Source organism: Moschus berezovskii, chromosome 4 (genome assembly GCF_049115385.1).
Source record: "Moschus berezovskii isolate FMDL1 chromosome 4, NW_MosBer_1.0, whole genome shotgun sequence".
NCBI lineage: Eukaryota > Metazoa > Chordata > Mammalia > Artiodactyla > Moschidae > Moschus > Moschus berezovskii.
The window spans coordinates 100,322,777-100,350,145 of NC_142463.1; the positions used below are offsets into that span (position 1 = coordinate 100,322,777).

The window sequence follows — 27,369 nt, forward strand, 5'->3', positions numbered from 1 at the left end:
AAGGAGGTTCAAGAAGGAGGGGACATAGTTACACTTATGGTTTGATTCCCATTGTGGTGTGGCAGAAACCAGCACTACACTGGAAAACAGTTATCCTCCAATTAAAAATAAATGCAAGAAAATCATGGATTATAACACTGAATTTTAAAAAAGCACAAGTCCGCAGTGAAACACAAAAATATTTTTAATCATATGTTAGGGGTATGGATTGTCTTTTCCACAGCACAAAGCTGGCAATACCACAGATGTGATAATTGACACACATCAGGGATCAATAAAGGGTGGTAAAATTTTTACAGAAAGAGCACCATAGAATACAGTATTGATACACCCTCAAAATACCACTAATCAAATTGCTCATTACACACACAAAAGCCTGTCTTTTCAAGAACAGATCTTATAAGCCTCTGCATAACAGTGTTCAAAGCTGAAATAATAATAGTGGGGACAGGTGAAGTGGACACTCTTAGCCTCCAAACAGGCTGCACTCGGAAGCACACAGCATGCACTAGATGGTGTTCTTGGCAAAAAGGGTTCACCGGAATTTAATCATGAGGCAGTGATCAGACAGCTGCAAAATGGAGACCTTTCAGTAGACAACTGACCTGTCCTCTGCAAAGAAGTCAATGTCACGACCGTCAAAGACAACTACAAGAAGGTGAGGAGATGTTTGAGGTTCTGAAGGACTAAAGAGATAAAGCAACACGATCTTTTTAGTCCTTTGGGACCTAAAACTTCTCTTCTCCTTTTGTTGTCTTTTTGGTGCAAACATCGACCGTTTGAAGAAAGACAGGCCAGTTGTCTAGTTCAAAGGTCTCAATTCGGCAGTTATCTGATATCTACCTCAGTATTAAACACAGGATAAACACTTTCAGCAAGAACAATGCGCAGTAAATGCTGTCTGCTTTGAGCACAGTCCATCTGGTGGCAAAAGAATGACCGGGTTGATATGTTGTCTTCTTCCAATTGTTCCCATGCTGGTGTGTGGAGGACGACTATTTAGAGGAGCAGTATTAAGGTCTTTCCAAACTGTGTGTCCATCAAAGCATTGATCACCTTACTGAGGATTACATTCGGAGGCCGAGGACTGGGATTACTCGCATCAATTCTGTCCCTTGGAGTGTGGACAGTGGTTGTTGGTTGGGATGTTCATTCTCAGGAAAGGATCCCTCCAGTGTTGCTGAGGTTGAAATCGAGTTGCTGTTGTAGATTCTTTTTCATCAAATGGAAAAGGTAATTTTATAGTGTGGTTTCTCAAATCAACAATATCTTGTCTTAGTTCCTAAAGTAATTGATATCTGTGAAAGACAGAGAGAGAGAGAAGAAACGTGAGTCTTCGTTAGGCCCTGCTGAGCCTGAAGGGATGGCCACATGGTGACTGGGGCCAGGGGCAGACAGAGCTCCTGTTGACAGGACGAGCTGAAGGGAGAGCCACAGGCTGGCTGGAGAGGGAAGTGAGATCCATGATTGAGAAGGAATACCTCCTTAAACTTTCATCTAGCCTGTGGTGCAGCATCTAAGGAACCCTGTCCTCACCCCACCTGTGCTTGGTGATATCTCAGCTCAGAGCTGCTTCAGAGTCTTAACTGGATCCCCGCCACTCAATCCTCAACAGTCATTGGACTCTTGAATCCCCTCCATCTGTATGCTTTCCCACACGTTCAGGGATGGACGTGCTGAGCATCCCTCATACACACTTAGAAACAGACAGCTATGGGAGCAGAGGATCCTCAACTGAGAAAGACACCCTCTTCTACCTCTTCATCCCTGCCTTCTCAGGAGAAGCAGGGTCCTGGAAAGTCCTGGATGTGAGCACCAATAGGGACCTCAGAATGTATCCAAGTCTACTTCCATAATTTACAGAGGAGCTATGGTTTCAAGGGTCCAAGGACTATCCAAAACCACATGACTTGTTACTGACAGCTCAGGCCATAGGCCCTTCCTATATATTTGCGGGAAGGGAGAGGAGGAGAGGAAAGCTCCAATCTGGAGGAGTCAACAGTTAACAGAGGCTGTTTGGTCATCCTCCTGGACAGGAGTAAGGCGTTCCAGGGAAATCCTGCTCCAAAGAGACAGGGATGAATGCAAAGAGGGGAAACTCAAAATAAAATTCACAAAAAGAGAGCAGGGAGTGTAACTTTGTGTCAAGCCATTTGCATCCCATGGACACCAAAATGTTAGGAAGGTGGTTTCATGCTGGATCTACCTTAAAGCATTTCTAGGAATATCCTTGACATCTACACAAATAAAACTCTGAAGTGAAGGAGGATTCAGTTTAGTCATACTAAATTCTCATCACCTTTTTCTCAAACTTTGCAAAGAAAGATTCTCTACTAGTAATTTATGCTACTGTATAGAAAAAAATCCAGAAGAACAAATACTTCTGCTTTCTTGACTAGGCCAAAACTTTGACTGTGTGGATCACAACAAACTATGGAAAATTCTTAAAGAGATGGAAATAACAGACCACCTTACCTGCCTCATGAAAAACCTGTATGCAAATCAAGAAGCAGCCTTAGAACCGGACATGGAACACGGACTGGTTCCAAATTGAGAAAGGAGTATGTCAAGGCTTTATATCGTCACCTTGACTCTTGAACTTTTATCCACAGTACATGATGCGAAATGCTGGGCTGGATGAAGCACAGCTGGAATCAAGATTGCCAGGAGAAATATCAATAACCTGAGATATGCAGATGACACCACCCTTACAGCAGAAAGCAAAGAGGAACTAATGAGCCTCTTGATGAAAGTGAAGGAAGACGGAAAAGGGTGGTTTAAAACTAGGCATTCAAAAGAACGAAGATCATGGCCTCCGGTCCCATCACTTCATGGCAAAGAGATGGGGAAACAGTGGCTGACTTTATTTTTCTGGGCTCCAGAATCACTGCAGATGGTGACAGCAGCCATGAAATTAAAAGACGCTTACTCCTTGGAAGAAAAGTTATGATAAACTGAGACAGCATATTAAAAAGCAGAGACGTGACTTGCCAACAAAGGTCCATCTAGTCAAAGTTATGGTTTTTCCAGTAGTCATGTATGGATGTGAGAGTTGGACCATAAAGAAAGCCGAGTGCCAAAGAATTGATGCTTTTGGACTGTGGGATTGGAGAAGACTCTTGAGTCCCTTGGGATGCAAGGAGATCCAACCAGTCCATCCGAAAGGAAATCAGTCTTGAATTTTCATTGGAAGGACTGATGCTGAAGCTGAAACTCCAATACTTTGGCCACCTGATGCGAAGAACTGACTACTTAGAAAAGATTCTGATGCTGGGAAAGATTGAAGGCAGGAGGAGAAGGGGACAAAAGAGGATGAGGTGGTTGGATGGCATCACCGACTCGATGGACATGAATGAGAGCAAGCTCTGGGAGTTGGTGATGAACAGAGAAGCCCGGCGTGCTGCAGTCCATGGGGTCACAAAGATTTGGACCCAACCGAGCAACCTAACTGAACTGATAGAAGGGTATGTAAAAGGAAAAATATGGCAGGATAAGGCCTAACATTCATTATGGGGTTTTGGCATAAAGGCTATATTCGATGAAAAAAAAATTGTTGCATCTGCTGTTCTGAGCCAGTTAGTAGGCTGTGAACATATTTAGTGAATAGCTAACTGCAAGTTGCATGTTAACAGTAGAAAAGGAAATACTGAATTTTATTCTTGTGGCAAGGGGAGGCTCGATTTTATACGTTGGGGTCTATGTAATTTTGTTTGTTTGTTTTATTGTATCTTGGACTATGAAAATTGTGAGACACTGAATCCAGAGGGATTATGTATCTAACTTAGCTATCTATGTCTCTTTTTTTTTCTCTTTCCTCTTCTCCAGGCTGTACAAAATATTTCCGTTGAGAGAAGAATGTAAATTTCCTTGTTGATATTCAGCTTTTTTAGGAAGCAGCCACTCATAGGCCACGCCATATTGGTTACTTATATCCTATCAGATCCACAGTCCTTCTAATCCTTGATGCATATTAGCAGAGCTTTGAAAGATACTGATATCCAAACCTCATCCCCAGAACTTTAAAATCAGAATTTCCTTGGATTGGGATAAGGCAAGCATGTCACCTCAACACTCAACCTGTGTTCATTTTACAGTAGCACAATTTAGAACTACTCACCAGGCCTGCACTATTTCACATCTCTCTTTTTATTTTCTCCTTCTAGTCCAATATGGACTTCTCTCCATTGGCCCTAAAGATCTTTTGGTCTTTCTCTGTTACTCTCCTATGAATAATTGGCCTTCTCAATTGGATGGTCTGAAGCAATGATTATCTTGTATTCTTGTGTATCTCCCTGGGTCTTCATAAATGTGGCCCAAAGTTAATCCAGTCCAATGCTGTCCTACATGCCCTGGCCTCAGATTTCAACTCAGTTCATTTTTCTGGGCTTTTACTAATATGGGGAAGGAATAATGTGAGTAAAACTGGAGAGGTCTGAATGCCTGTCCATCTCATGCTCTCTGTATTTTGAAATCCTGGCTTCTGTATCTCCTTTTCCCCAATGTCCCTAATTTAGGGAACCATTTACTGTCCTCCACCTAATGCCAGCTCCAGTGAGTTCCTGGAAGCCCCCTGCACATTAGCAAAGTTCTGCCTATCAGAGGCTGAAGGGAATCATGACTCAGGCCAGTCCAGACTCCCACCTATGACCCGGGTTCTTATTTTATTTTAGTAATCAAGGCTTTTTCCTTCAGTCTGGGATTTCTTATTCGGGTGGATAAGCTGAGGGGTAAGGGCTGTCCTAGGTTCATTTCTCCAGAAGCCAACGCACGTGCCAGTGATTCCTTAAGACGTGATCCTGAAAGAAAGAGGCAGTGGACTTGGAGGCAGGGGCAGGGAAAGTAAGGGGAAGAAGCCAAGAATGTGTGTGATTTAAGGCCAATGTTTTCAGTGGCTTAAATGCTGCTATTCTGATGAGGAGGACCATGGATCTGGGCTTCCTGTGGCTAATAGGAAAGGTCAGAGGGCATATGAGGACGGTAGCAGTGGGAAAACAAAGTGGTCAGAGTCTAAACAGGAGACTGAGACGGAGGGCACTGCAGGGTGGCCGCCCCCATGGAAAAGAGAGGAAAGACCACGCAGAGGCAGTGTCAGCTGCTGAGTGAGCACATGAGGAAGAGAAACGTTAGTGGGGGATTCAGCCACAGCAGACAAAGAGCACAAGGAAGGAGCGCACGGGGTTACCTCCGGACCCTAAGCCTGAAGGCCAGGGAATCTGCACGCTAGTCGCCACTTGCCAAACAGCAGTTTTCTTCTGATAATCTTCTGTTTCAAACTCTTAAGCCGGGCTCCAAAATCACTTCAGATGCTGATTGCAGCCAGGAAATTAAAAGACGCTTACTCCTTGGAAGGAAAGTTATGACCAACCTAGATAGCATATTAAAAAGCAGAGACATTACTTTGCCAACAGAGGTCCGTCTAGTCAAGGCTATGGTTTTTCCCGTGGTCATGTATGGATGTGAGAGTTGGACTGTGAAGAAAGCTGATCGCCGAAGAATGGATGCTTTTGAACTGCGGTGCTGGAGAAGACTCTTGAGAGTCCCCTGGACTGCAAGGAGATCCAACCAGTCCACTCTAAAGGAGATCAGTCCTGGGTGTTCATTGGAAGGACTGATGCTAAAGCTGAAACTCCGATACTTTGGCCACCTCCTGCGTCGAGTTGACTCACTGGAAAAGAGGCTGATGCTAGGAAGGATTGTGGGTGGGAGGAGACGGGGACGACAGAGAATGAGATGGCTGGATGGCATCACCGACTCTGTGGACATGAGTTTGAGTGAACTCCGGGAGTTGGTGATGGATAGGGAGGCCTGGCGTGCTGCGATTCATGGGGTCGCAAAGAGTCAGACACAACTGAGCGACTGAAATGAACTGAACTGAACTGAACTGAACTGAAGTCTTTAATCTTGTTACAGACTGGACGCTCATGTGTGCTTGCTCTGGAGCCCTCACCTTCCAGCTTGGGAGGGTTCTTCACTCTGATGGAAGCATCCAGCTCTGAAGATAAAACCACAGCCAACAGGATCCATTGTTATTCATGATTTACAAAGACTCACTCCTTCACCCAAGAAGGACATCAGGTACAGAAAGTGTCCAGGAACAAGAAAGGCCATCTGAAAGCCCATGGGTAGGTGAAGACAATGGAGATATTTTTCTATTTTCTTTTTGGCTGATCTTCCTTATACTTCCCAGTATTGTTAAGTGTGCCACAGAGCAAACATGTTTCCAAATGCCATAAGTGAGCTAGAAAAATAAAATGGATGACAAAAAATTCCTAGGTAGAAAAGACAAAGGCAAGAAACTCCTATAGGATGCAGTTTGTACTGTTGGGAGGAAAGAGATGAGGCAAAGTCAAAGCTGAAGGAAAACCTCAACAAAGAAACGGGGAAGTCTAAGTTGGAAAATACATATTCATATGTATGTAAACACTACATATGATATTTATACATAATTCAAATAAGGCATAGACGATATGATACAAATTGGAAGAAACCTCACGAGTGTTTGTGATGGAATAAACGGAAGAAGGATTCGAGCCAGTGAACGGATCACTCATATTGGCTTCCTGATGAGTTGAATTTGGACAAGAAAATAGAAAAATAGGAGAGAAGCTCTTTGAGTGACAGGAACTAGGAAACATGGATGGGGGTGGGGAGAGGCCCAGTGCTACGCAGCATAAACACACAGTCTCGCAACACGCGCAAAAACAGCTTAAAATACTAACCTACTGATACAGTGAAAGAGAACAGCTTTAGCTTAAACAGCTACAAAAGATTCGACCTGATTTTTCACAAACAAAACCAGCGGAAAGCGCGAACGCAGTCCCCCACTACCACAAATTATACAGTCGAGTTTCCTACATTTGGGGAAATCGCAGGGGTCAGCACATCCGGAGTGCAATGGATAAGCCTCGCCCTGGGAAAACCACCTTCGTGATCATGGTATCTCCCCTGCCAGGTAAGTATGTCTTGCCCCGCTGCCGCCCCGCCTCAACTTCATACGCCCCGCACTGTACACACACGCTCACTTTGCTCCCCGCACCCCCGAGCCTTCTGGGACCCTCCACACGGCGGATCCACGTACGTTCAAGCAAAAAGTCCTGCATTCTCTCCCACGCCACGGGAGACCGTATCGTGTTTCAGCACCAGACGACGGACCAGCAGCCCCCGCGCCCACATATCTCCATACGACACGCCCCGCCCGTGACGTCACCGGGAGTCCGCGCGCGCTTCCCTCCAGCCCACGCCCCGCCCTAGTCCCCGCCTCCCTCCTGCCACGCCGTCCGGCCCGGCCCAGCGGCCGGCGGGCGCCCTCTGGGGAAAGTGACGTCCGCCTCCCGCTCCCGTTCTCCCGCCCACCCTCTGCGGCTGCCTGCCTAACGTTTGTCCTGCCCGGCACCGGTCTGGCGGTCGGCTGAAGCCTGTGCACCTACCTTTTATTCAACTAACGGCGTTCAGTGGGGAGAACGGAACATCTAGCAGTCCGGGGGAAACCGCTTCCTTTCAAATCCCGTTGTCTTTGTGGTGTAGTGTTGTGTGTGTGTCTAGTAAAACACATTAGGCGTCACGGCTGGCCGTGAACTCAGTTCCATTCGTGAAATTGTGACATTCATCAAAAATGTCACTCATTTTGTTTCCAGCTTCAGGTGTGGTTTTGACTTTGACCAGATTTTAACACCTGTCTGTATCCTCTGTCTTATTGAGACAGGCTGGGACCTGGGACCCTTTGCTGCGGTGTTTGCACCTGGACACAGTGAGGCAGGAATTCCATGCGCCCCACGCTGAGCAGCTGGAATCTGTCTCCTATGGACAGATATTCCAGACTAAGGACAGGGGCTTCCCTAGTGGTCCACTGGCTAAGATTCCACACTTCCCAATGCCTGGGGCCGGAGTTGGATCCCTGGTCAAGGAACTAGATCCCATCTGGGACAACTAAGTGTTTTCATGCTGCAACTAAATATATCCCATGTACCTAATAATTTTTTTTACGCTTCTTTAAGATAAGGATATTAGGAGGAGCAAGGAAGAGCTGAGTCCCGCTTGGATAGAAAATAAGGAGACCACATATTTCGTATTTTTGAGGTCAAGGAGATCGTTGCAGACTATCCATGCTTACAAAGTTTTTCCTGGGTCAAAAAGGAGGTAGACGGAGCCACCCCTTAATAGGTGGTGTCAACCTCCCCCTAGGCCTCTGCGCTGGAGAGGCAATGACACCCCACTCCAGTACTCTTGCCTGGAAAATCCCATGGATGGAGGGGCCTGGTAGGCTGCGGTCCATGGGGCCGCGAAGAGTCGGACACGACTGAGCGACTTCACTTTCCCTTTTCACTTTCGTGCATTGGAGAAGGAAATGGCGACCCACTCCAGTGTTCTTGCCCGGAGAACCCCAGGGACGGGGGAGCCTGGTGGACTGCCGTCTATGGGGTCGCACAGAGTCGGACCCCACTGAAGTGACTTAGCAGCAGCAGCAGGCCTCTGTGCTACGATCCTTCTTGGCAAAAAGATGCACATGCATGTCAGGAAGAGCCCAAGGACAGATCCCGTGTGGAAAAAGAAATGAGATACTCATCCAAAGGTAAACAAAGACCCGGAAGAAATGTCCTATATGAGTGATTTGAGTCACCTCTCTGATGCACTCCTTCTCTTTAACGAGGACACACACACCCTTTCTCTCTGAGTGTATCTCCGCCCTGCTTCTGTCTTAAATAAACTGTGTGTGTATCTGTGAGCTCTCCAACTTGTGCTGTGGCTCTAATAATAAACTTTGTACCTGTCTTTACAGCTTTTGTCGCTTTAAGAAATTCCGTTTTCAGTGAAGGCACTAGTCAGGCCAACTTTGCTTCTAGCCCTAGCTCTTGACGGACCGGTGGCTAGGACTCCGGTTTTCACACAGGAAACCAATTCTTGGACAGGCAACAAAGATCTTGCTTCAGGCCACCAGTCACTGCTGTGTCCTTGAGATCCAAACGTCTTCTCCAGCAACAAAATACAAAGAAACAATAGGGGACAAAAAAATAACTGCATGTATGCCCGTTGGTGGAAATTGTGGACGACAAGATACAAAAAGACCGAAATCCCAGCTGTCATCTCTGAAGAGCTGGTGCCAAAAACAGGGTGCCCGGAGCAAAAGCAGGGTACTGCGCATTCCCCCTGCACACACACAACACCAGGAAACACACAGGCAAACCGCCTGAGCCAGTCCTATAGCCTGACCCCTCCACCCGTCCCTAGCCTCACCCCGTGGAAGGAACCAGCACACCACCCCTCCCCCCAGGGCAAACAGGGGAACGTGTTACTTGTTTTGCTGCAGCAGGGATCCCAATAAAGCCTTACCTGAGTTTCTAGTCTGTCCTCTTATCAGTTTCTATCGATTGAAACCCAAATAAGACGGTAGGTATTGCAAGGGGGCATCAGAGGGCAGACACACTGAAATCATAATCACAGGAAACTAGTCGATCTGATCACATGGACCACAGCCGAATGTGGTCCACTGGAGAAGGGAATGGCAAACCACTTCAGTATACTTGCCTTGAGAACCCCATGAACAGTATCAAAGGGCAAAATGATAGGATACTGAATGAGGAATTCCCCAGGTCGGCTCCGTTCGTTCCGTTCCATCGCTCAGTCGTGTCCGACTCTTTGCGACCCCGTGGACTGTAGCCTACTAGGCTTCTCCGTCCATGGGATTCTCCAGGCAAGAATACTGGAGTGGGTTACCATTTCCTTCTCCAGGGGATCTTCCGGACCCAGGGATCAAACCCGGATCTCCCACATTGGAGGCAGACGCTTTAACCTCTGAGCCACCAGGGTGCCCTTATGCTGCAAAGAGATCCAACCAGTCCATTCTAAAGGAGATCAATCCTGGGTGTTCATTGGAAGGACTGATGCTAAAGCCGAAACTCCAATACTTTGGCCACCTCAGGCGACGAGTTGACTCACTGGAAAAGACTCTGATGCTGGGAAAGGTTGGGGGCGGGAGGAGAAGGGGATGACAGAGAATGAGATGGCTGGATGGCATCACCGACTCTGTGGACATGAGTTTGAGTGAACTCCGGGAGTTGGCGATGGACAGGGAGGCCTGGCGCTGTGATTCATGGGGTCGCGGAGAGTCGGACACGACTGAGCGACTGAACTGAACTGAACCGAAGGTGGTGGTTTAGTCACTAAGTTGTGTCGGACTCTTGTGACCCCATGGACTGGAGCCTGCCAGGCTCCTCCGTCCATGGGATTCTCCAGGCAAGACTCCTCGAGTGGCTTGCCATTTCCTTCTCCGGGGGATCTTCCCCACCCAGGAATCGAACCCGGGTCTCCTAAGAACCCTTGATAAATACATAAGCTGAAAGCCATCAAACAGCTAGTCTGGACTGGTCCATCTGGTGTAGATGATTAATCAGGTAAATATTTTTGGCTATGTGTGGCTGCTCCAAAACTTCTTGAAAGTTTGGTAGTGAAATACATGGGGCACATTTCCGTGTGTCGTACCTGCCAGAGTCCTCCCTTTGACACCTCTGAGATAGCTAAACCTAATTGAACTACATTCCTCATCAGGATTTCTCAGGTTCATATACCACCCTTTTCCTTGCCTCATAATTATTTTTTTTCTTCCATAATTATGTAATTTATTTATGTTATTCTTGACTGCTGGGTCTCGCTGCTGCGCCTAGGCGTTTCTCTACTTGTGGCAAGCAGGGGCTACTCTGTAGTTGCAATGCCCCGGCTTTTCTTTGCGGTAACTTCTCTTGCTGCAGAACATAGGCTCTAGGCTAGCGGGCTCAGTAAGGTGTGGCACGCAACACATGGAACATTCCCTCCTTGCAAGAGATGAAACCTGTGTCCCTGCATTGGTCGGCAGATTCTTAAATATAATTATTATAATTAATTATTCTTAAAATAACACTTCATTTTCTCTTTGACACAGTATTCACAGTTGAAGGTCAACTTAAGATAATGATTGTGAGCAACATATAAATAAGTAATCTGAGAGTGAAGGAAAGCCAAAAGTCTGAGGACAGCAAAAATAGCCCAACAAATATTTCGAGTTTACTTTGCCTCCTAGCCCAGGCCAAAAGAAAAGAATAAGTATCAACATCACATTAGCCATACCCAAGTGGTTTTAAACGTTTGACAAAAGGAGGAATAAATAACACGTGTCAAGTTCAAAGAGTATGCACTTCCAAAACGATTACCGATGTACACCAACCTGAATAACCAGTGAAGCTTTACCAAAGATCTAAGGTACGATAAACCACCAGACCGTGAAAGGCTTCCTCGTGACTTCCGTGACAGAGCTCAGAGCGATCACATACACACACACCCCTCCGAAGAACTGGGTTTGCTTTTTTGGGAAGGAGGGGTATGGGCCTGACTTCTTTCACTCAGCGGAACGTCTATGAGATTTAACCATAGTTTTCGGGTAGTTCTTTGTCTCCGTGTGTGTTCCTTGAAAGGATGTATCTCAGTAAACTCATCTACTGTGGAACATCTGAGCTGTTTCCAGTTGAGGATATTCTGAAATGGTACCATACGAACATTCTTTTATGACTTTTCAAGGACATACACATTTCCCTAGGGTAGCCCATTCCAATAAAATAATGACCTTTAAAATAAAAGGATTTTCTCCCCAACAATGTGGGTCGATTCAGAAATAGCGGGGGAATCACAAAGCAGGACAAGTAAACCATGGCCAAAGCATAGGCAGATTGCACCCAAAGAGAAGAAGGAACATTCTTTGAGAGAGAGAAGCCGAGAGGACTTGTTTTGAACCATAGGACACCCGAGAAAAGGGAAAGATCAGGGTGGTGGCAGTTGCTCATTGGCCGAGTTGCTGATACAAGGTACGTCTTTTTCTGTCCGGGCCTATCGCTGATAGTTCTTTCCTATTGATGATTCTTCTGTTTAGGTCTAGGATTGACGATTCTTCCTGTATTTGAACTTGAGTGGTAATCCATGAGAGCTCCCCCTTCTGGTCTCCTGACTCAATTTTAGTGAGGTTTCCCTTTATTAGCATTACACCAGTCACCTGGAATTTAGTTTTCCATTATAATCTGTTTAAAACGTTTGTGAGATTTACTGCATTAAAAAAGAATCTCATCATCACCACATGTGACACTAGAAACACTCCAAGTGTTCAGTCGTTACCCGTGGCTTGTGCCTGTCACACTGGACAGCAGAGGTCAAATACATAGCAGAGATGAAAGTACGATTTCTGGGCCACAGCACACGACAGTGTATGCAGGACCCTTAGCTGATGCTGCCAAATCGCTCTCCAACTTTGTTGACCTTACTAACACTCCTTTTAGAAACGAAAAAGAATTTCCAGTGCTCACCGTCCTGTGAAATTTTGGTATTGTTTGCCTTTTCACTTTTCTTTCTTAAGTTTATGGAGGTGTAATCTACATAGTAAAATTTGCCAACATTAGACTATTTTACACTCTTTACTGTGATATCGTATCTCTGCAAAACTGGATTTTGGTAGTTGCTAAGATAGAAAGCAAGTGCCATGCAAAAAATAAATGGATGCTGAATAAGAAATAAAGCGACGCTTCGAAAAAGCTTGAGAAGCTGTGCAGCACACAACATGAAGGTTATGATTCCAAAATGTCAGAGCACTGAAAACAACAAGCCACTGTACCGAACTTTCCTCAAGGGAACACGTGGTAATACGCCCAGCATCAGCCATAAACGAACAGGAGATAGAAATATTTGTAAACAACAACAGCCTTCCCCAACCAAAGCGGTATTTCTGCCATCAGCCAATCTACCAGAAAATTAGGGCAAACGGGAAGGACAGAGAGAGGACAAACTTGCAGGCAACGAAAGATGATTCATTCATTAAATCAATTTAATATAGTCAAAGGATTAAAGTTAACTATAGATCATGAATCTGTCATTTAAGCAGACACATGTTGGAACACGAGAATGTTGGAATCATATATTGGTATATATGGAATCATATATTACAGGACACCTACAAATATATGCCACATATTGTAGGGGGAATGATTGAGTCCGCTGGTATCTAGAATTGTAACTATTCATTCCCCTGTAAAGATATTAGCATATTCAATATACTTCAAGACATACATTTAAACGTTTAGACGCTGAAATACTCATCGGCTCTGTTGGCTTATCTGAGCAGCACAACCAGCATAGGAAACTTAGGAAGTCCAATGTAATTCAGATTTTCAACCTAAATAAGCCCAAGATGTAAATACTAAAATATTATACCACCATTATTTTCTACACCCTTGTAAGATAATCTGAAAATACATAAAGAGTTGGTGTTAGATCAAAATGAGGAAAACAAGGTAATTTTTCTGAGTCACTTGCACGAAAAAAGGAAACATGAATAAACATTTTGAAGGCCCTTATGTAAATTATTTAAGTTGTTTAAAAGTATTAAGAATCATCTGTTATCAGTTTCATTCCTTCATGGTTGCTGTTCCAAGTAATCAAGACCATTTACTCAATCTACAGCGAAATCTTTTTTTTTTCCCTTGACACAAATTTAGCAACAAAAGTTTCCTTATGGAAATACTACATGGAAGCATACACAGTAGAGTATTTTCCCCAGAAATTCTTCATTTTTTAATTTTACATTTATGGAACTGATTATCACTTTCCTTAAGAGAAGTGACACCTTTAAATTTTGAGAGGCCTAACTTGTCTGTTCTCCCCAGAGTGAGAGAAAGTGTATTGACTTGTTTCTGAGAAAATATGTTTAAACGGGGGGAAAAGATACATCGAAGCAGTGGGCCTTGCTTGACTTCCCTGGGGGTGCAATGGGTAGGAATCTGCCTGCCAATGGAGGGGAAACAGGTCCGATCCCTGGTCTGGGAAGATTCCACATGCCACACAGCAACCGAGCCCTGGGGCCGCCGCTGCTGAAGCCCATGCGCCTGGACTCTGTGCTCTGAAACAGGAGAAGCCACGGCAACAAGAAGCCTGCACACTCCAACTCGAGAGAACCCACACAAAGCAACTAACTAATACGGGGCAGCCAAAAATAAATAAAATAAATACATTTTAAAACAAATTAGCGAGCCTTATTTAAGGTGAAAGCAGAGTCAATGATGTTTATTAACAACACTTGCTTGCCAGTGTGGGAAACAAAATGAAATATAATTAAGCAACATTGGAGGAATCTCACTGAGGAAAATAGGAATTCTGTAATACACTGATGAGGCCCCAGTGTATAAAATTGTGCTTGAAGTCATTCCTCCTCCTGCTGCTGCTGCTGCTAAGTCACTTCAGTCGTGTCCGACTCTATGCGACCCCATAGACGGCAGCCCACCAGGCTCCCCGGTCCCAGGGATTCTCCCGGCAAGAACACCGGAGTGGGTCACCATTTCCTTCTTCAGTGCACGCAAGTGAGAAGGGAAAGTGAAGTCACTCAGTCGTGTCCGACTCCTAGCGACCCCGCGGACTGCAGCCCACCAGGCTCCTCGGTCCATGGGATTTTCCAGGCAAGAGTACTGGAGTGGGGTGCCATTGCTTTCTCCGTGAAGTCATTCCTAGTCATTCCTTTCTCTTGAGGGCTGAACTTGCTGACAGTTCTGGGAGTATTCAATCTTGATTTGCAGGGTTGTCAGAAGTGCTCACGTTGCTGACTTCACTGCTTCTTTTCAAAGATATAAATGTCTTTTCCTCTGCATTCTGTAGTCTGGTTTCAACAATCCTTACCTCACTTGTTGAATGTTTTCAGCTATTTAGAAACTTTCATATACCAGTGAAAGAAACTGTCTGTTCCGTGCCGAAAATTCAGTATCCTTCCTGGGTTAATCTCTTTTACTAATCTTGAGTTTCTCATGAGGGAACTATTGCATCGTAAGATCATCCTTACTGTGGATAGGACACTTGTGCAGTGCTCGACTGGTGTAGACTGGGCCCACGTGGATTTTACCAAACGGTGGAAAGAGGAGAAATGGACAACTTCTCACTGCGGCTGTGTCGCATCCCAGGAAATCCCAGAATCATCAAGACAAGCAGCAATGAAAAAAGCCTCACGGTCCAGAGTAACTGTCATCTTCTACCTCACAGGGAACGGGCCCCTGTCAACCACCACTCAATGTGGATTATCCCCAGAAGGTCACTTCCGAAAGTGAGACCAGATTCCCACACTGAGAGGAGAAATTGCGGGTAGGCGCGCTGAATCGCTTCAGTCCTGTCCGACTCCGTGCAACCCTATGGACGGTATCCTGCCAGGCTCCTCTGTCGGATGGGATTCTCCAGGCAAGAATACTGGAGTGGGTTGCCGTGCCCTACTCCAGGGGATCTTCCTGAGCCAGGGATCAGAACACCATGTAACTTACGTCTTCCGCAATGGCAAGGCAGGTTCTTTACCACTAGCGCCACCTTATCAGTGATGAACAAATCAGAGAGAGAACACGTTTGTCCCCAAACCACACAGTACAAAAACGTCAAAACGCACAGTCTCTGCACATAAGATTTAATAGAAGAACAGAGCAAACAGGAGCCAATAGCTCTAAGGGGCCAGGTCTGAAGCAGGAACCTGTGAGGGGCAGGATTCCGCGGGCTCTCACGACATGTCTTGGATGGGCTAATTTTTATCAGTTCAGTTCAGTCGCACAGTCGTGCCCGACTCTTCCAAAAAATAACCAAACCAAAAGACTGCCAAGGAATAAAGTAAACGGGGTATTTCATGGTAACACCCCGCTTTAGAGGAGGAGGGACAGGCATCAGAATTTTTTTTCCCCCTCAAGTTAAAAGTGTAACCAAAGTTTGTAAATAAAAGAAGAAAGGGGAGAAGGAAAAAGCCTCTGGGATCAGTGAGATTTTTCTCTTTGGATAAGTTGCTCGGCAGAAAGAGGTCATCGCGGCCGTCTTCTCTGGAGCCGGTTGACCAGGTCACCAGACAAAACAATGGACAGTTACTGGAGGACTTTAAAAGTGTTCAGTGACTAACTCTCCACCATGAGCAATAGCGTATCTCTGTGTAATGCCACGGCGTCCCTCTATTGTCTCTCCCCTTAGTTGGGTCAGGAGGCCACTGCTCCCTTTGTGAGTTAAGAGAATCATAGAGAGATGTATAGAAAGATCGTTGTGTTGCCAAAGTAATTGAAGAAAGGGACACTGAACGACTGGAAACTAATTTGAAATACGATTCAGTGTCCCACTTCTGTGGAAGGCACATTTGCAGGATTTACCAACTTAAGAAGCATATAAACACTAGAGGTAGGAATTGCACTTCCAGGTTTCTACACTGTGGAAATAAAGAAGAGAAGTCGCTCAGTCGTGTCCGACTCTTTGCGAGTCCATGGACTGTAGCCCACCGGGCTCCTCGGTCCATGGGATTTTCTAGGCATGAATACTGGAGTGGGTTGCCATTTCCTTCGCCAGGGGGTCTTCCCGACCCAGGGATCGAACCCAGCTCTTCCGCATTGTAGGCAGGCGCTTTACCGTCCCAGCTACCAGGGAAGTTGCACAGGTGGTCAGAAGCCTGAGTACACTAATGATGGTTGCAGCATATCAGTCATCACAAAAGCAGGAAACCAAACAATACATGAACCGTGTAGGACATGCCTTTCTGAAAAATAATGCAGAGGCTAATGATGATGGTGGGTTCACTGATAACGTTATTGACAGAACAATTGCTAAGTGCTGGCCTCCTTCTACAGGCGAAAAACCTGGGGCACATAAGGAAGCACTTACTTGTCTAAGTCTATGTACTTGGCAGAATAAAGACTTGACCCCACCGGAAACGGGATTCCTTGATCTCGCTCAGGAGGTCCTGAGTTAGGCAAGTATGAGTGAATAGGAACACACGTGCACTTGCAGAGAGTATAGGGCTGGAAAGGTGAGTGGCAGTCCGGAGGTGACTAGGACGAGTGGAATGTCCAGGTAATAATCGGCGTGGAACCGCTTGAATGGTCGTCAGCATTCAAGGAAAAGCTCGAGTGGGTTCATAAAACCGCCACCGCCCGTCCCTGGGTGGGCTCGAACCACCAACCTTCCGGTTAACAGCCGACCGCGCTAACCGATTGCGCCACAGAGACAGCAACGCACCGGGCCCCTCGACTCTTTGTGCTGGAGACAAGAATTCCCAGGACGCGTCTCCCGCTCCGCAGAGAAACGGTGCCAGTTGCGAAGCCTCGGAAAAGCGGGAAGATGAGAACGGGGAATCACACTGGACCTGAGACTGGGTCAAGGCCAGGAGAAGACGACACAAAACACCATTAGCCTAGGACAGCCACCCCAGCAGACAGGTCCGAAAAGCTCTTGAGAATACTCCCCCTCCCTTTGGTGCATTTCCCGCCTGGTCCACTCATCCTCCCACGGCAGGAAAGAAGGCTTCCCCTCTGAGTTCTGGGCACAGAGAGCCGGGCACGAGCCAAGGGGGCAGCTGCACTTCCCCATGGGTCTTCCCGAGGTAGGCGGTTCTAGCGCTCAGGCTGACCCAAGACCCCACTGTCCACCAAGACGACCCGGAGGAGTCCGGATAGCAGACGGTCCTGGGGGTGGGGAGTCGGGGATTCCTACAAGCGCAGAGCGTGCCTGGCCTGCACTTCCTGGAGAACCGAACCGAACTCCCCCTGAAGCTTCTCTGCATCCTAAAGAGAATGGATTTCAGGTTTCCATGGAGAGAGTGAGAAAGCAAGCGTGGGAAAATGTGAACTGTGCAGTTGAGTACAGAATACACGATGTTACTATTCTTGTAACTTGGATGTACCTTTTGGGGGGTTTGGGGTTTGGTTTTTGAATGACTCTTTGGAACTCGAGTCCCTGATTCTCTTTGGATGAAAACTCTATAAGGAAGACTCTGGGTTTCTAACAAGCAGGGAGAAAAGAGTGGAGAGGAGAGCTGGGCAGCCCAGGCTGTTCACTGCATCCGGGGAGTCTCCTCCGGGCTGCCCGATGTCAAAGACCCTGAGGCCGGGACTCAGTGGCATTCGGGACTCCGTGCAGACGCTCTCGTGCATTGGACCTTGAAACAGAAGACAATTCTGATCTGGGCAGGCAGACTCCGAGGAATGGAGAAGAAAAGAGTCTTCTTTCCCTGACCGGGAATCGAACCCGGGCCGCGGCGGTGAAAGCGCCGAATCCTAGCCACTAGACCACCAGGGAACCGTAGGGAACCACCGCGGTGGCTGTCCAGGTGAAAATTGACAGTGGAAAGATGAAACCAGAGATGCAGAGAACAGGAAAGGAAATGTCCCAGCGCCCCCATGGCTGTCTGCAGCTGTGCAAGGCTCCCAGCCCTTGACCCGCTGCTCATCGCCCTTCAAATCCCCGCTGCTTCAAAACCCGCTGCTCGTTCGGAGACCAGGTCACAAACTATCGGGTTGGGTCCCTCCTGGTCCAGCTCCAGCGCTGTGTGCTGCCGAGGCCAGGTCACGCTCTCTTTGTGAACCTCGGTTTTCCCTCCAGTCAGGCGCCGACTTGGCTTTCAGCGGGCGATGAGCGGATCCGTCTGCCTCCAGATCTCTGACCTGGCCTCGGGGCCTCTCCTGACGGCCGCACGGGTACCGGTTCCTTTCCCTCCGCGACCGGCTCAGTTCGTGGAGCCTTGAATTCTTCACATCCGTGTCTTTGGCTGGAGCCCACGGTGAGACCTGGTTGCGGTCTCTTTTCTTCTACCAGGGAGATGAAACTGCTCCTCAGGTGTTCCGAGGTGGGGGAAAGCAAGTGAGCGTCACGGGAATGAACTCCATGGTTTTCAGAGACAATCTGTGAGCACCTGGAAGAGACCCAGGCGCCCGACAGGGAACCAAGGGAGTTTCCGGACGTAAAGGTGACTCGAAGTCAGTCTTGACCTTCCCCCCCCCAAGCCCCCCCCCACCCCGGGATGAACCGGGCCTGGACTCACAGGGACTCGGAGCAGAGAAAGAGAGGAGGGCTGCTTTCTAGTGCTGAGTAGACTTGCAGGTGGTCACCAACTCCTCCTACACCTGCGTCCTCTGCTTCACCCCCGAGTCTTTGGAACCTTTTGGTTTTGCCAATCAAAATGCCAACCACGGCGGGGGGAGGGGGGAGGGGTTGGAGTGCAGGGAAGAAAATAAGCGCTCTGTTTCCGCCCGGTTTCGAACCCGGGACCTTTCGCGTGTGAGGCGAACGTGATAACCGCTACACTAGGGAAACGGGACAGCCGGACCTGCCTAACACTGCATCCATGAAAAGCCGAGGTCCCGCCATCAGTATCTACGCAACCAATTTCAAGTACTCAAACAGGAACCTTGAAGCCTCAAGCTCTCTCGGGCACGGAGACGGCGGCTCCCGGGGGCCCTGCTTTAGGGTCCTTCCTCTCCCCTGGTGAGGACCCTCGGGCCCCCACAGGCTTCCTTCGGGGTCCCGCACCCAACGCAGAGTCATCAGACCCTCAGCTCCGCACCCGATCGCAGGGATCGCCTCCCGCCGACTCCCCAGCCCCCGCAGGAAGCCGCGGCGGGCGGGGGCGCGGTGCGCCGGAGGCCCAGGAGACCCCGCAGCCCAGCGGTGTGGACGCCGCCCCTCCCGGGCCGCGGACCCGCGCCTCGGGGGCCCTTTTCTCGGCGCCGGCGGTCCGCGCTCTGGGCTCTCCGGAATGACCGCCGCTTCCCGTCCACCCGGGACCCGCCCTCCACGCTGCTCCTTTGCCCCTGACTCCTGTGCCCTTTCTCCGCAAGCCGGCTCGCCGCAGCACTTCTCCGGTGTCCTCTTGGCAAAAGGGAGTCTCTCTTTCTTTGGTGTTCTCTAAAATCTCACCCCACCGTCCCTGGGTGGGCTCGAACCACCAACCTTTCGGTTAACAGCCGAACGCGCTAACCGATTGCGCCACAGAGACAGCACTACGGGCCTTTTCTGGACTCTGTACGGGGTAGACACTTACTCATTCCCGGGGTAAGTCCCCTGTCCCCGGGGAATACGGTGCCACGTCCTTGCCCCCTACCCGCCGCAGATGCCAGCGCCCTCAGAGATACCGGGATCCAGGGCTCGGACCCTCCGGGCCTGAACCGAATGAGATCCAAGGACAGCTAAACACCCAGTGGGCTCCCATGATGGCTCTTCCCGTATCCTCGCCTACACTCAATGAATGAGACTTTGCCCACCCTGGCCAAGGCCTCCGGGGCCGAGGTTGTGCTTAGGTTTCCTGTGTCCCCCACCCCGGCGATTTCCACCAGGACAGAGGTCGCGGGGATGGGCGCCCTGTGTCCGCACGCCCAGGACAGGGTCTGGCACTCACCGGGACGCTCTAGGACTTGGATGAGTACATTGTCGTCTTTAGCCCTTCCTCCCATTAAGACCCCCGAGAATGGAAGGAAGTACGCCAAAGTTTTCGAAGAGCGAAAAGTTCTTTTTAAAGGCCTTTATGCCGGTGGTTAGATTTCGCAGCATCCCGTGAGGCGGGCCACGGCAAGGTCTCGGGTGCTCCGGCTGTGCCCAGCTGGGTAGGCTGCGTTTTGTGGGGTCCCCGTGGGAGCGGGGAAGGGCGGGAAGTGAAAGCCAAGCGGGCAAGGTGGGTTTGGGAGGAAGGCATTGAGACCTGCCAGGATCCTGGGCAGGGATCCCGAGAGAGGAGCGTTGTCCCAGTCCGGTAACAGAGTGGGGAAGGAGGGAAAGAGCCGGCGCCGGCAGGAAAGCAGGCGGCGAGGCAAGGCGGGGAGGGGAAAGGTGAGAGGGGAAGGCCAGGGAGGGGCGAATCAAGCAATCTGTGCTTCCAGCGGTCCCTGCGCCTTCTCGCGCCTTCTCTCTTCTTGCTCTTCTTCCCATCCCTCCAGCTGAGAAATGTTGACACAGCCACATCTGAGAAGAAAGACCCAACGAATCCGTGCTCGGGAGCACAAGCTCCGGGTTGTGAAAATGGTTCTGCCCTGTGTGGCCTTGGACAAATACGGAGAGCTCTGGGTATCTCCCTACTTTCTTGTGCAAAATGGGAGCAATAAGAGCATTCTTCTCCATTCTGCTGTTGTCAGATGTGCCTCGGTTTAGAAACTGCTGGATCAATAATGCTATAGGCAGCAAACTCATAAATACTATTATCATAATCCTCTGAATCTTTTGACAACCACTATCCTTATTTACGTCGCCTGAAAGTAGCTTTCTGCCTCTGGAAATGTCTGTAAACTGATTGCTCTTGCGGTTTGCTCCGCTGAGGCCAGACCACCCCCTTCATCGCCAGTTCTCTGCTTGCTAGACGGGGACCCATGGGCAGGTTGGAGGAAATGGGAAGCGCACAGAGCGGTGGGGAAAATGAGCATTTGCGCAGCCTTTGGAGAGGCCTCTGGGACCGCTGGGGTCCTCCCGCTGCCTTCTTTTGGTTTCAAGGGAGCTCCAGGAGGGCAGGGAACTCGTGGCGGTCGCTCTTGTGTCCCCTCGCCGAGAACAACTTGAGGGCCTCCTTACTCGGTCTCCCAGAGAGCCTCAGAGAGTCCTGCCCAGAGAGCAAGGTATTCCTGCTTCCTGGGGTGGTGGGAAATATTCCCGCATCTTCCTCCTAACTGTGGAAACCGGAGGTGGTGGAGGAGCGCTAGCGACAGAAGAAGGAGGTCCAGAAAGACAGGGTGGACTGGGAGGGGAAGGGGCTGCAAAGGGGGGATGAGGAGAAAGAGAGCGAGGAAGAAGCGGAGATGAGAGCGAGGTGGAGCCGTGCAGAGGGAGGCGGAGAGAGTGGGAGGACCGGCGAGAGGGAAGCGGCAGTGGAGGAGCGGGAGGAGGAGGAGTTGCGGCCCCAGGGTAGTGCTGTTCGCGGGCCCCCAGCACAGGCGACTCCCACCGCATACATCCCCAGCAGCTCCTCAGCTCTCAGATCCAACACCCAGGCTTTCGTCCCTCAAAGACTGCCTCTCCAGCCATCGCAGTTCTAGCCTCATCTGATTTTTCTCCCTGCCCCTTGTGAGAGCCTGGTTCTCTAAGTTTCTCGGCCTTTCCGTGATCTGTCAACATACTTCCCGGGCGTTTCTTCTCTTCCTATATCAGCCAGAGACCATTACCGGTCCTTGCACTAATAAACTTTGACCAATCTTCAGGGGCTCCTGGAGGAGCACTTTCTGTTGTTCGTGGCCCCTAAGCTTCTTGATTTTCATCTTTTCATCCTGGAGCTGTGAACTTCCTCCTCCTAAGAGGAGCCTCCCCTTTGTCTCCTTCCTCCTGTGTCAACCTCTGTCCAGTCTCTGGGAACAAAATACGTGTCTCCAGGCTACACCGGCCACCTTTCCAACTCCTTTCTTTGGGCTGCAGCTCTCTTCTTCAGATGCTGGGGTTATTTATTTATTTGCTTTCTGTTCTGTGTACTGGATGAGGGAAGAAATGGCTTTGGGATAGAATGAAGAAGTAAAGATGATTACTTTGAGACATCATGTGGATTTATACTTATTATACAGGTAAATATTTAGTGTGGTGGTATTTTGTGTACATAAATACTGTATGGCAACTTGGATACATACTTTCTAAATATGTGTACATTCTTCTTTTTTAAACCGTGCAATTTCTGGCTATGTTAAGAAATTGGAATGAAACTGACATGACCAAGCTCTGACAAGAGTCTGTGACTGCCCAGGTGTCAGAGCCCTGCCTGGTGGGCTCCACGACATGTGGCTGATTTTGAGCCACCCCGGGTGCTTTCGGCCTGGTTTGTCTGAGGGTTTTGTATAAATGTTCATCTTTCCTTATACTGTAAACCTGACGTATCTGGGGAGAGAAACTTACCCCCCGAATCAGAACTGTATGGAGAAGAAAAGGAGAGTTCTCCTGCCTCCATTTCCACTCCACACACTTTATATGTTACACATAAGAGGTGTGACACATAAAGGTGGTGGCTTTGGAGTGTAATCGGTGCTACGAGAAAGCCAAGGGACCCAGGAGATCCCACCTCCTGCCCTGATGATCATCTGCCCTCTCTGGGCTCTGGGGAAAGGGTGAAGAGTGCTTATTTGCAGAAATTTTACCTCTCAACATGGGACAGTCTGGCAAACCGAGGCAGACTATGCGGTCGATGATGGTGACTTAAGGGGCCCTTCCCTGCCCGGAAACCCAGAGTGGAAAGTTCACTTCATTTTCTGAGGTGCCAGTGAACTGAGAGATGTCAGTCAAAGGAGAGGAGCAGAGAGAAACCAAAGAGGGATGCACACCAAAGCGGGTCATCCGTATTCAGATCTTGTCGGGTCCTCAGAAGAACTGCCCTGAGATTACGGGTGGGACGTGTGGAGCCTAAAGAAGCAGGTGCCCTTCTCTGGCGATGGAAAGAAGCTGGCTTTCAAAGGGGTTCCATGGTGTAATGGTGAGCACTCTGGACTCTGAATCCAGCGATCCGAGTTCAAATCTCGGTGGGACCTTTCTGTTTAATGACAAGGAGGACACGTTTTACTCCCCGCATAGGACCTGCTTTCCGGCTCCTGTGACCCCCAGCGGAGTGGCTCACGCGGACCCTGCGGGCAGGTGTGGGACCCACCGGGAGCGGGGGCGTCCTCGCTGGGCCCGGGAGGCTCTGCCCATCCCTGGCCGTCGGAGGGCCGGCACCTCCCGTGCCTTTCACCCCCCGGCCAGGGGCGCAGCGGCCCACTGTGCCGCCCCCTCGTCGGGTCCCCTGGGGCTCCGGGGTAAAAGGCAGAGGCTGCGCCCACCGAGTCCTGCCCCGCGAGGGGGCTTCGCACCGCACGCCTTGTAACTGCACGGTTGTCCCGGTGCGTAAATGGTGGCGGGGAGGGGCTGCGATGTCGCTGATCAGCCAGGATGGCAGCTTTCGTGTGGAAGCTTCCAGACCTGACTGGGATGAACTGTGTTTTATTCAGCTTCCCTCTTATTCCGAATATTAATTGATCTTGTCCCAGTTTATTATGATTTGATTCAGAGTTCCGCGCTCCTAAGTCTCCGCTGGGCACGCAAAGCCGCTGTTCGGCCAAGATTGGAACCTTCACTCCTGGAAATCGCGTCCTTTGGTCCCAAGCTCAGCCCGAAAGAGGAGCGCTGCGCGCGGATCCCGGCGTCGGAGGAGACCCCGGGGCCCTGACCCCCGGCCGCCCGGCCGGGCTGCTCCGGGGCCGAAGGGGAGACGCGCCGCTCGGCGTCCGCAGCCCCGGCCGGGCCCCCTTCCTCCTGCCGAGACTCTGCTCCACCGAGAAGACACCCACGACGTGAGCGTGGGGTGGACACCCCACTTGTGTCCTCTACTGCTCGGGAGAAACATATGGATGAGGGCCGTGATGGCCTTGAAAAGCTAAAGTGCTCCCTTCGCGGTGCTAAGGAGCGTCTCTCTGACGCTTGTGTTTTGGAACTTTCAGCGGTTACAAAGGACTGGATGACGCAGCTGTCTGTGGAGGACGGGAAAAGAAAGGTGTGAGGCCGGCGAAAAGAGCCGAGGAAGGGCAAGGGCAGGAGAGAACAGGATGAGCCAGGAGGGAGCAAGGGACTGGAAGGCAGAGGAGCGGGCGGGTACCGCGGCGGGGACGGTCGCTGAGCTGGGGCGACCAACCAGACCAACTGCACTCTGGAGCAGTTCCCACCCTTTACTGACGTGTCCTGGAACCCGGTTCACCCTACATCGCAAAGCTGCTGCCCTGGCATTTGTCCTGGCCAAGTTTCCTTCGCGGGTTCCGAGCCAAGGGGTGAGGTGGGCTGCGAGAGTCTGCAGGCGAGTGGAAGTCCTGGCGGCTGCCTTGGGGATGACTGGCGGGCAGGGAAATGCAAACACTCCACTTTTCCCCTTTGCAGGCCTGTCTGCAAGGCCTGGGGTGCGAAACTGGAAAATCGGAGCGTCAATATTGATTTAGAGATAAGGAGATAACTAGCCAAACAGTTGGTTCAGTTCAGTTCAGGTCAGGTCAGGTCAGTCGCTCAGTCGTGTCCGACTCTCCGCGACCCCACGAATCACAGCACGCCAGGCCTCCCTGTCCATCACCAACTCCCGGAGTTCACTCAAACTCATGTCCACAGAGTCGGTGATGCCATCCAGCCATCTCATTCTCCGTCGTCCCCTTCTCCTCCCGCCCCCAACCTTTCCCAGCATCAGAGTCTTTTCCAGTGAGTCAACTCGCCGCATGAGGTGGCCAAAGTATTGTAGTTTCAGCTTTAGCATCAGTCCCTCCAATGAACACCCAGGATTGATCTCCTTTAGAGTGGACTGGTTGGATCTCCTTGCAGTATAAGGGACTCTCAAGAGTCTTCTCCAACACCAGACCCACCCCCAGTGTCTTCCTAATAACCTCGGTGTGTCTGACAGGCCTGGAAACCAATATCCAAGCCGGTCCTGGTCACGGTATTACTTACTGATCGGCTTTTTTGGGGCAGAAACTCCTCCATCAGGGGTCCAGAGCCTAACAGCGTGGACAACCTTGAGGGCGAGGAAATCTGTTAAAAACTCCCAAACCCGGTTTTCTCACCAGTAAGCCACTAAAAACTAACCTTGGTCTTGGTGCAGATACTTCATATTTGAGCAAGGAAATCTCCCTCTGTTGGGGAGACAGAGTAGGATGGCCTACTTTCACTTTCAATGATCTAGATCCTCGATCCGCATCGGGTGTGCTTTTTGGTTAGTTTTCTTTGGACCTACCGTTAAGCATCACCCTAGTCCCACGCCCACTCCCAGCACCTCCTCCGATCTCAGAGGCTTCTTGGGGCTGGGAGGACCTACGAGTGCCGTTCCCGAGGCAGCCACGAGGAGGAGGACAGTCCTTCCCGCCACGGTCCTGCCTTTTCTGTTTGGCCCACTGGTGTCTATTTTCCAGCAGGACTCTGTGAATCAGAAGCGAGCACAACACATCCTGAGAAAGGGGTTGGCAAATAGCCCACGAAACTGCCGACCACTCGGCCCGGGGTTTTCTTCTAAACTTGTAGTTCAATGTTTTCAGATAGTAAGGAAAGGAAAACTACCTTTGACCGAAAGGAAAACAAACAAACAAACAAAAAAAACAGGTTAGGTACGATTTCTACTGCCATTTAAGGAGAAGGGATGTTAAGGAGGTTTCCTAGTTTGCCAGACTACCGAAGCATGTCAGGGGCACCTTGGAGGCTGAAGCAGAGGTACTGTTTTCTGACTGGGGAGGTAACAAGAGAAGGCCTAGAGAGAAAAGGCGGGGGTGAAGAGAGAACTGGATCCGGAAATACGAAGAGGCCGCTCGGGGTGGGAAAGGGTGAGTGGGATGGTATCTCAGCAGTCTCTCCAGCAGGAAATGAAGCCTCTGAAAGCAGGACACTGGTGGGGAAATGGCTAGTTGCAGCCTCTCACAAGACAGGCAGACGAGAAGCTCGTCACGTGACGCCTCCTGACTTCTCACCCGACTTCCTTGCCCTCGCACACAAACTTCTTACCAAGAGCTGGAGAGAGCGAGCCTGCCACGAACTCGGCAGTGAAGGTACGTCAGAAATCCGCACCCACGCTACTCCTGGCGAGCTCCCGTTGCTACAAGCCGCAAACAGGCCGCGCTTCTCAGCGCGTGAAAGGGCCACCGTCAGTACTCTTGCTCAAGCGCCGACTGCACTCGGGAGCAGAGCTCTCAAATTCAGTCCCGCAGTCGTGCCCGAAACTTAAGATGACTGTCACGGACGAGCACCAACAACTCCAATCACTAACTCCGGTTAGTTTGATAGAACTCGAGCTCACCGTTTTCTCGCAACACTCGACATTCTCCTCTAAGGAGTCGAGCTGGTCACGGCCAGCGAATCTCTATCCCTAGGCCCCTTTATCTACTGTTTCACACAGAAAGACCAGGGGAAAGCGCGAACGCAGTCCCCCACTACCACAAATTATGCAGTCGAGTTTCCCACATTTGGGGAAATCGCAGGGGTCAGCACATCCGGAGTGCAATGGATAAGCCTCGCCCTGGGAAAACCACCTTCGTGATCATGGTATCTCCCCTGCCAGGTAAGTATGACTTGCTCGCCTGCCGCCCCGCCTCAACCTCATACGTCCCGCACTGTACACACACGCTCACTTTACTCCCCGCACCCCCGAGCCTTCTGGGACCTTCCACACGGCGGATCCACGCACGTTCAAGCAAAAAGTCCTGCATTCTCTCCCACGCCACGGGAGACCGTATCGTGTTTCAGCACCAGACGACGGACCAGCAGCCCCCGCGCCCGCATATCTCCATACGACACGCCCCGCCCGTGACGTCACCGGGAGTCCGCGCGCGCTTCCCTCCAGCCCACGCCCCGCCCTAGTCCCCGCCTCCCTCCTGCCACGCCGTCCGGCCCGGCCAAGCGGCCGGCGGGCGCCCTCTGGGGGAAGTGACGTCCGCCTCCCGCTCCCGTTCTCCCGCCCACCCTCTGCGGCTGCCTGCCTAACGTTTGTCCTGCCCGGCACCGGTCTGGCGGTCGGCTGAAGCCTGTGCCCCTACCTTTTTTCAACTAACGGCGTTCAGTGGGGAGAACGGAACATCTAGCAGTCCGGGGGAAACCGCTTCCTTTCAAATCCCGTTGTCTTTGTGATGTAGTGTTGTGTGTATG

At 50.1% G+C, this 27,369-nt stretch overlaps 1 protein-coding gene and 7 non-coding genes across 10 annotated transcripts; 1 reads left to right on the forward strand and 7 right to left on the reverse strand.

Annotated features, from left to right (window-relative positions):
• Positions 1–166: 166 nt before the first annotated feature.
• Positions 167–27,154, reverse strand: LOC129537458 (uncharacterized). Of its 3 annotated transcripts, XM_088835650.1 has the most exons (6): positions 26,870–27,154; positions 25,192–25,255; positions 24,466–24,664; positions 20,174–24,236; positions 5,183–6,238; positions 167–1,298 (listed from the first exon to the last, which is right to left on the reverse strand). In XM_088835650.1, exons 2-4 carry the CDS (start codon positions 25,222–25,224, stop codon positions 23,773–23,775), a joined length of 696 nt encoding a protein of 231 aa, XP_088691776.1. In that variant the 5' UTR covers positions 25,225–25,255; positions 26,870–27,154; the 3' UTR covers positions 167–1,298; positions 5,183–6,238; positions 20,174–23,772. The 3 variants fall into 3 exon arrangements, 2 of the variants coding, with proteins under 2 accessions (XP_088691776.1, XP_088691775.1); XM_088835649.1 differs by lacking the exon at positions 26,870–27,154 and having other exon boundaries at positions 25,192–26,862; XR_008682026.2 differs by lacking the exons at positions 20,174–24,236; positions 24,466–24,664; positions 25,192–25,255; positions 26,870–27,154 and adding an exon at positions 7,079–7,321.
• On the reverse strand, positions 6,797–6,960 carry LOC129541909 (U1 spliceosomal RNA). Its single transcript, XR_016037349.1, has one exon. It is a non-coding gene; the product is annotated as a U1 spliceosomal RNA (small nuclear RNA).
• Positions 16,936–17,009, reverse strand: TRNAN-GUU (transfer RNA asparagine (anticodon GUU)). Its single transcript has one exon. It is a non-coding gene; the product is annotated as a tRNA-Asn (tRNA).
• On the reverse strand, positions 18,007–18,078 carry TRNAE-UUC (transfer RNA glutamic acid (anticodon UUC)). The gene has a single exon. It is a non-coding gene; the product is annotated as a tRNA-Glu (tRNA).
• On the reverse strand, positions 19,020–19,092 carry TRNAV-CAC (transfer RNA valine (anticodon CAC)). The gene has a single exon. It is a non-coding gene; the product is annotated as a tRNA-Val (tRNA).
• Positions 19,701–19,774, reverse strand: TRNAN-GUU (transfer RNA asparagine (anticodon GUU)). The gene has a single exon. It is a non-coding gene; the product is annotated as a tRNA-Asn (tRNA).
• On the forward strand, positions 23,190–23,261 carry TRNAQ-CUG (transfer RNA glutamine (anticodon CUG)). Its single transcript has one exon. It is a non-coding gene; the product is annotated as a tRNA-Gln (tRNA).
• LOC129537462 (U1 spliceosomal RNA) lies at positions 26,630–26,793 on the reverse strand. The gene has a single exon (XR_008682028.1). It is a non-coding gene; the product is annotated as a U1 spliceosomal RNA (small nuclear RNA).
• Positions 27,155–27,369: the final 215 nt, after the last annotated feature.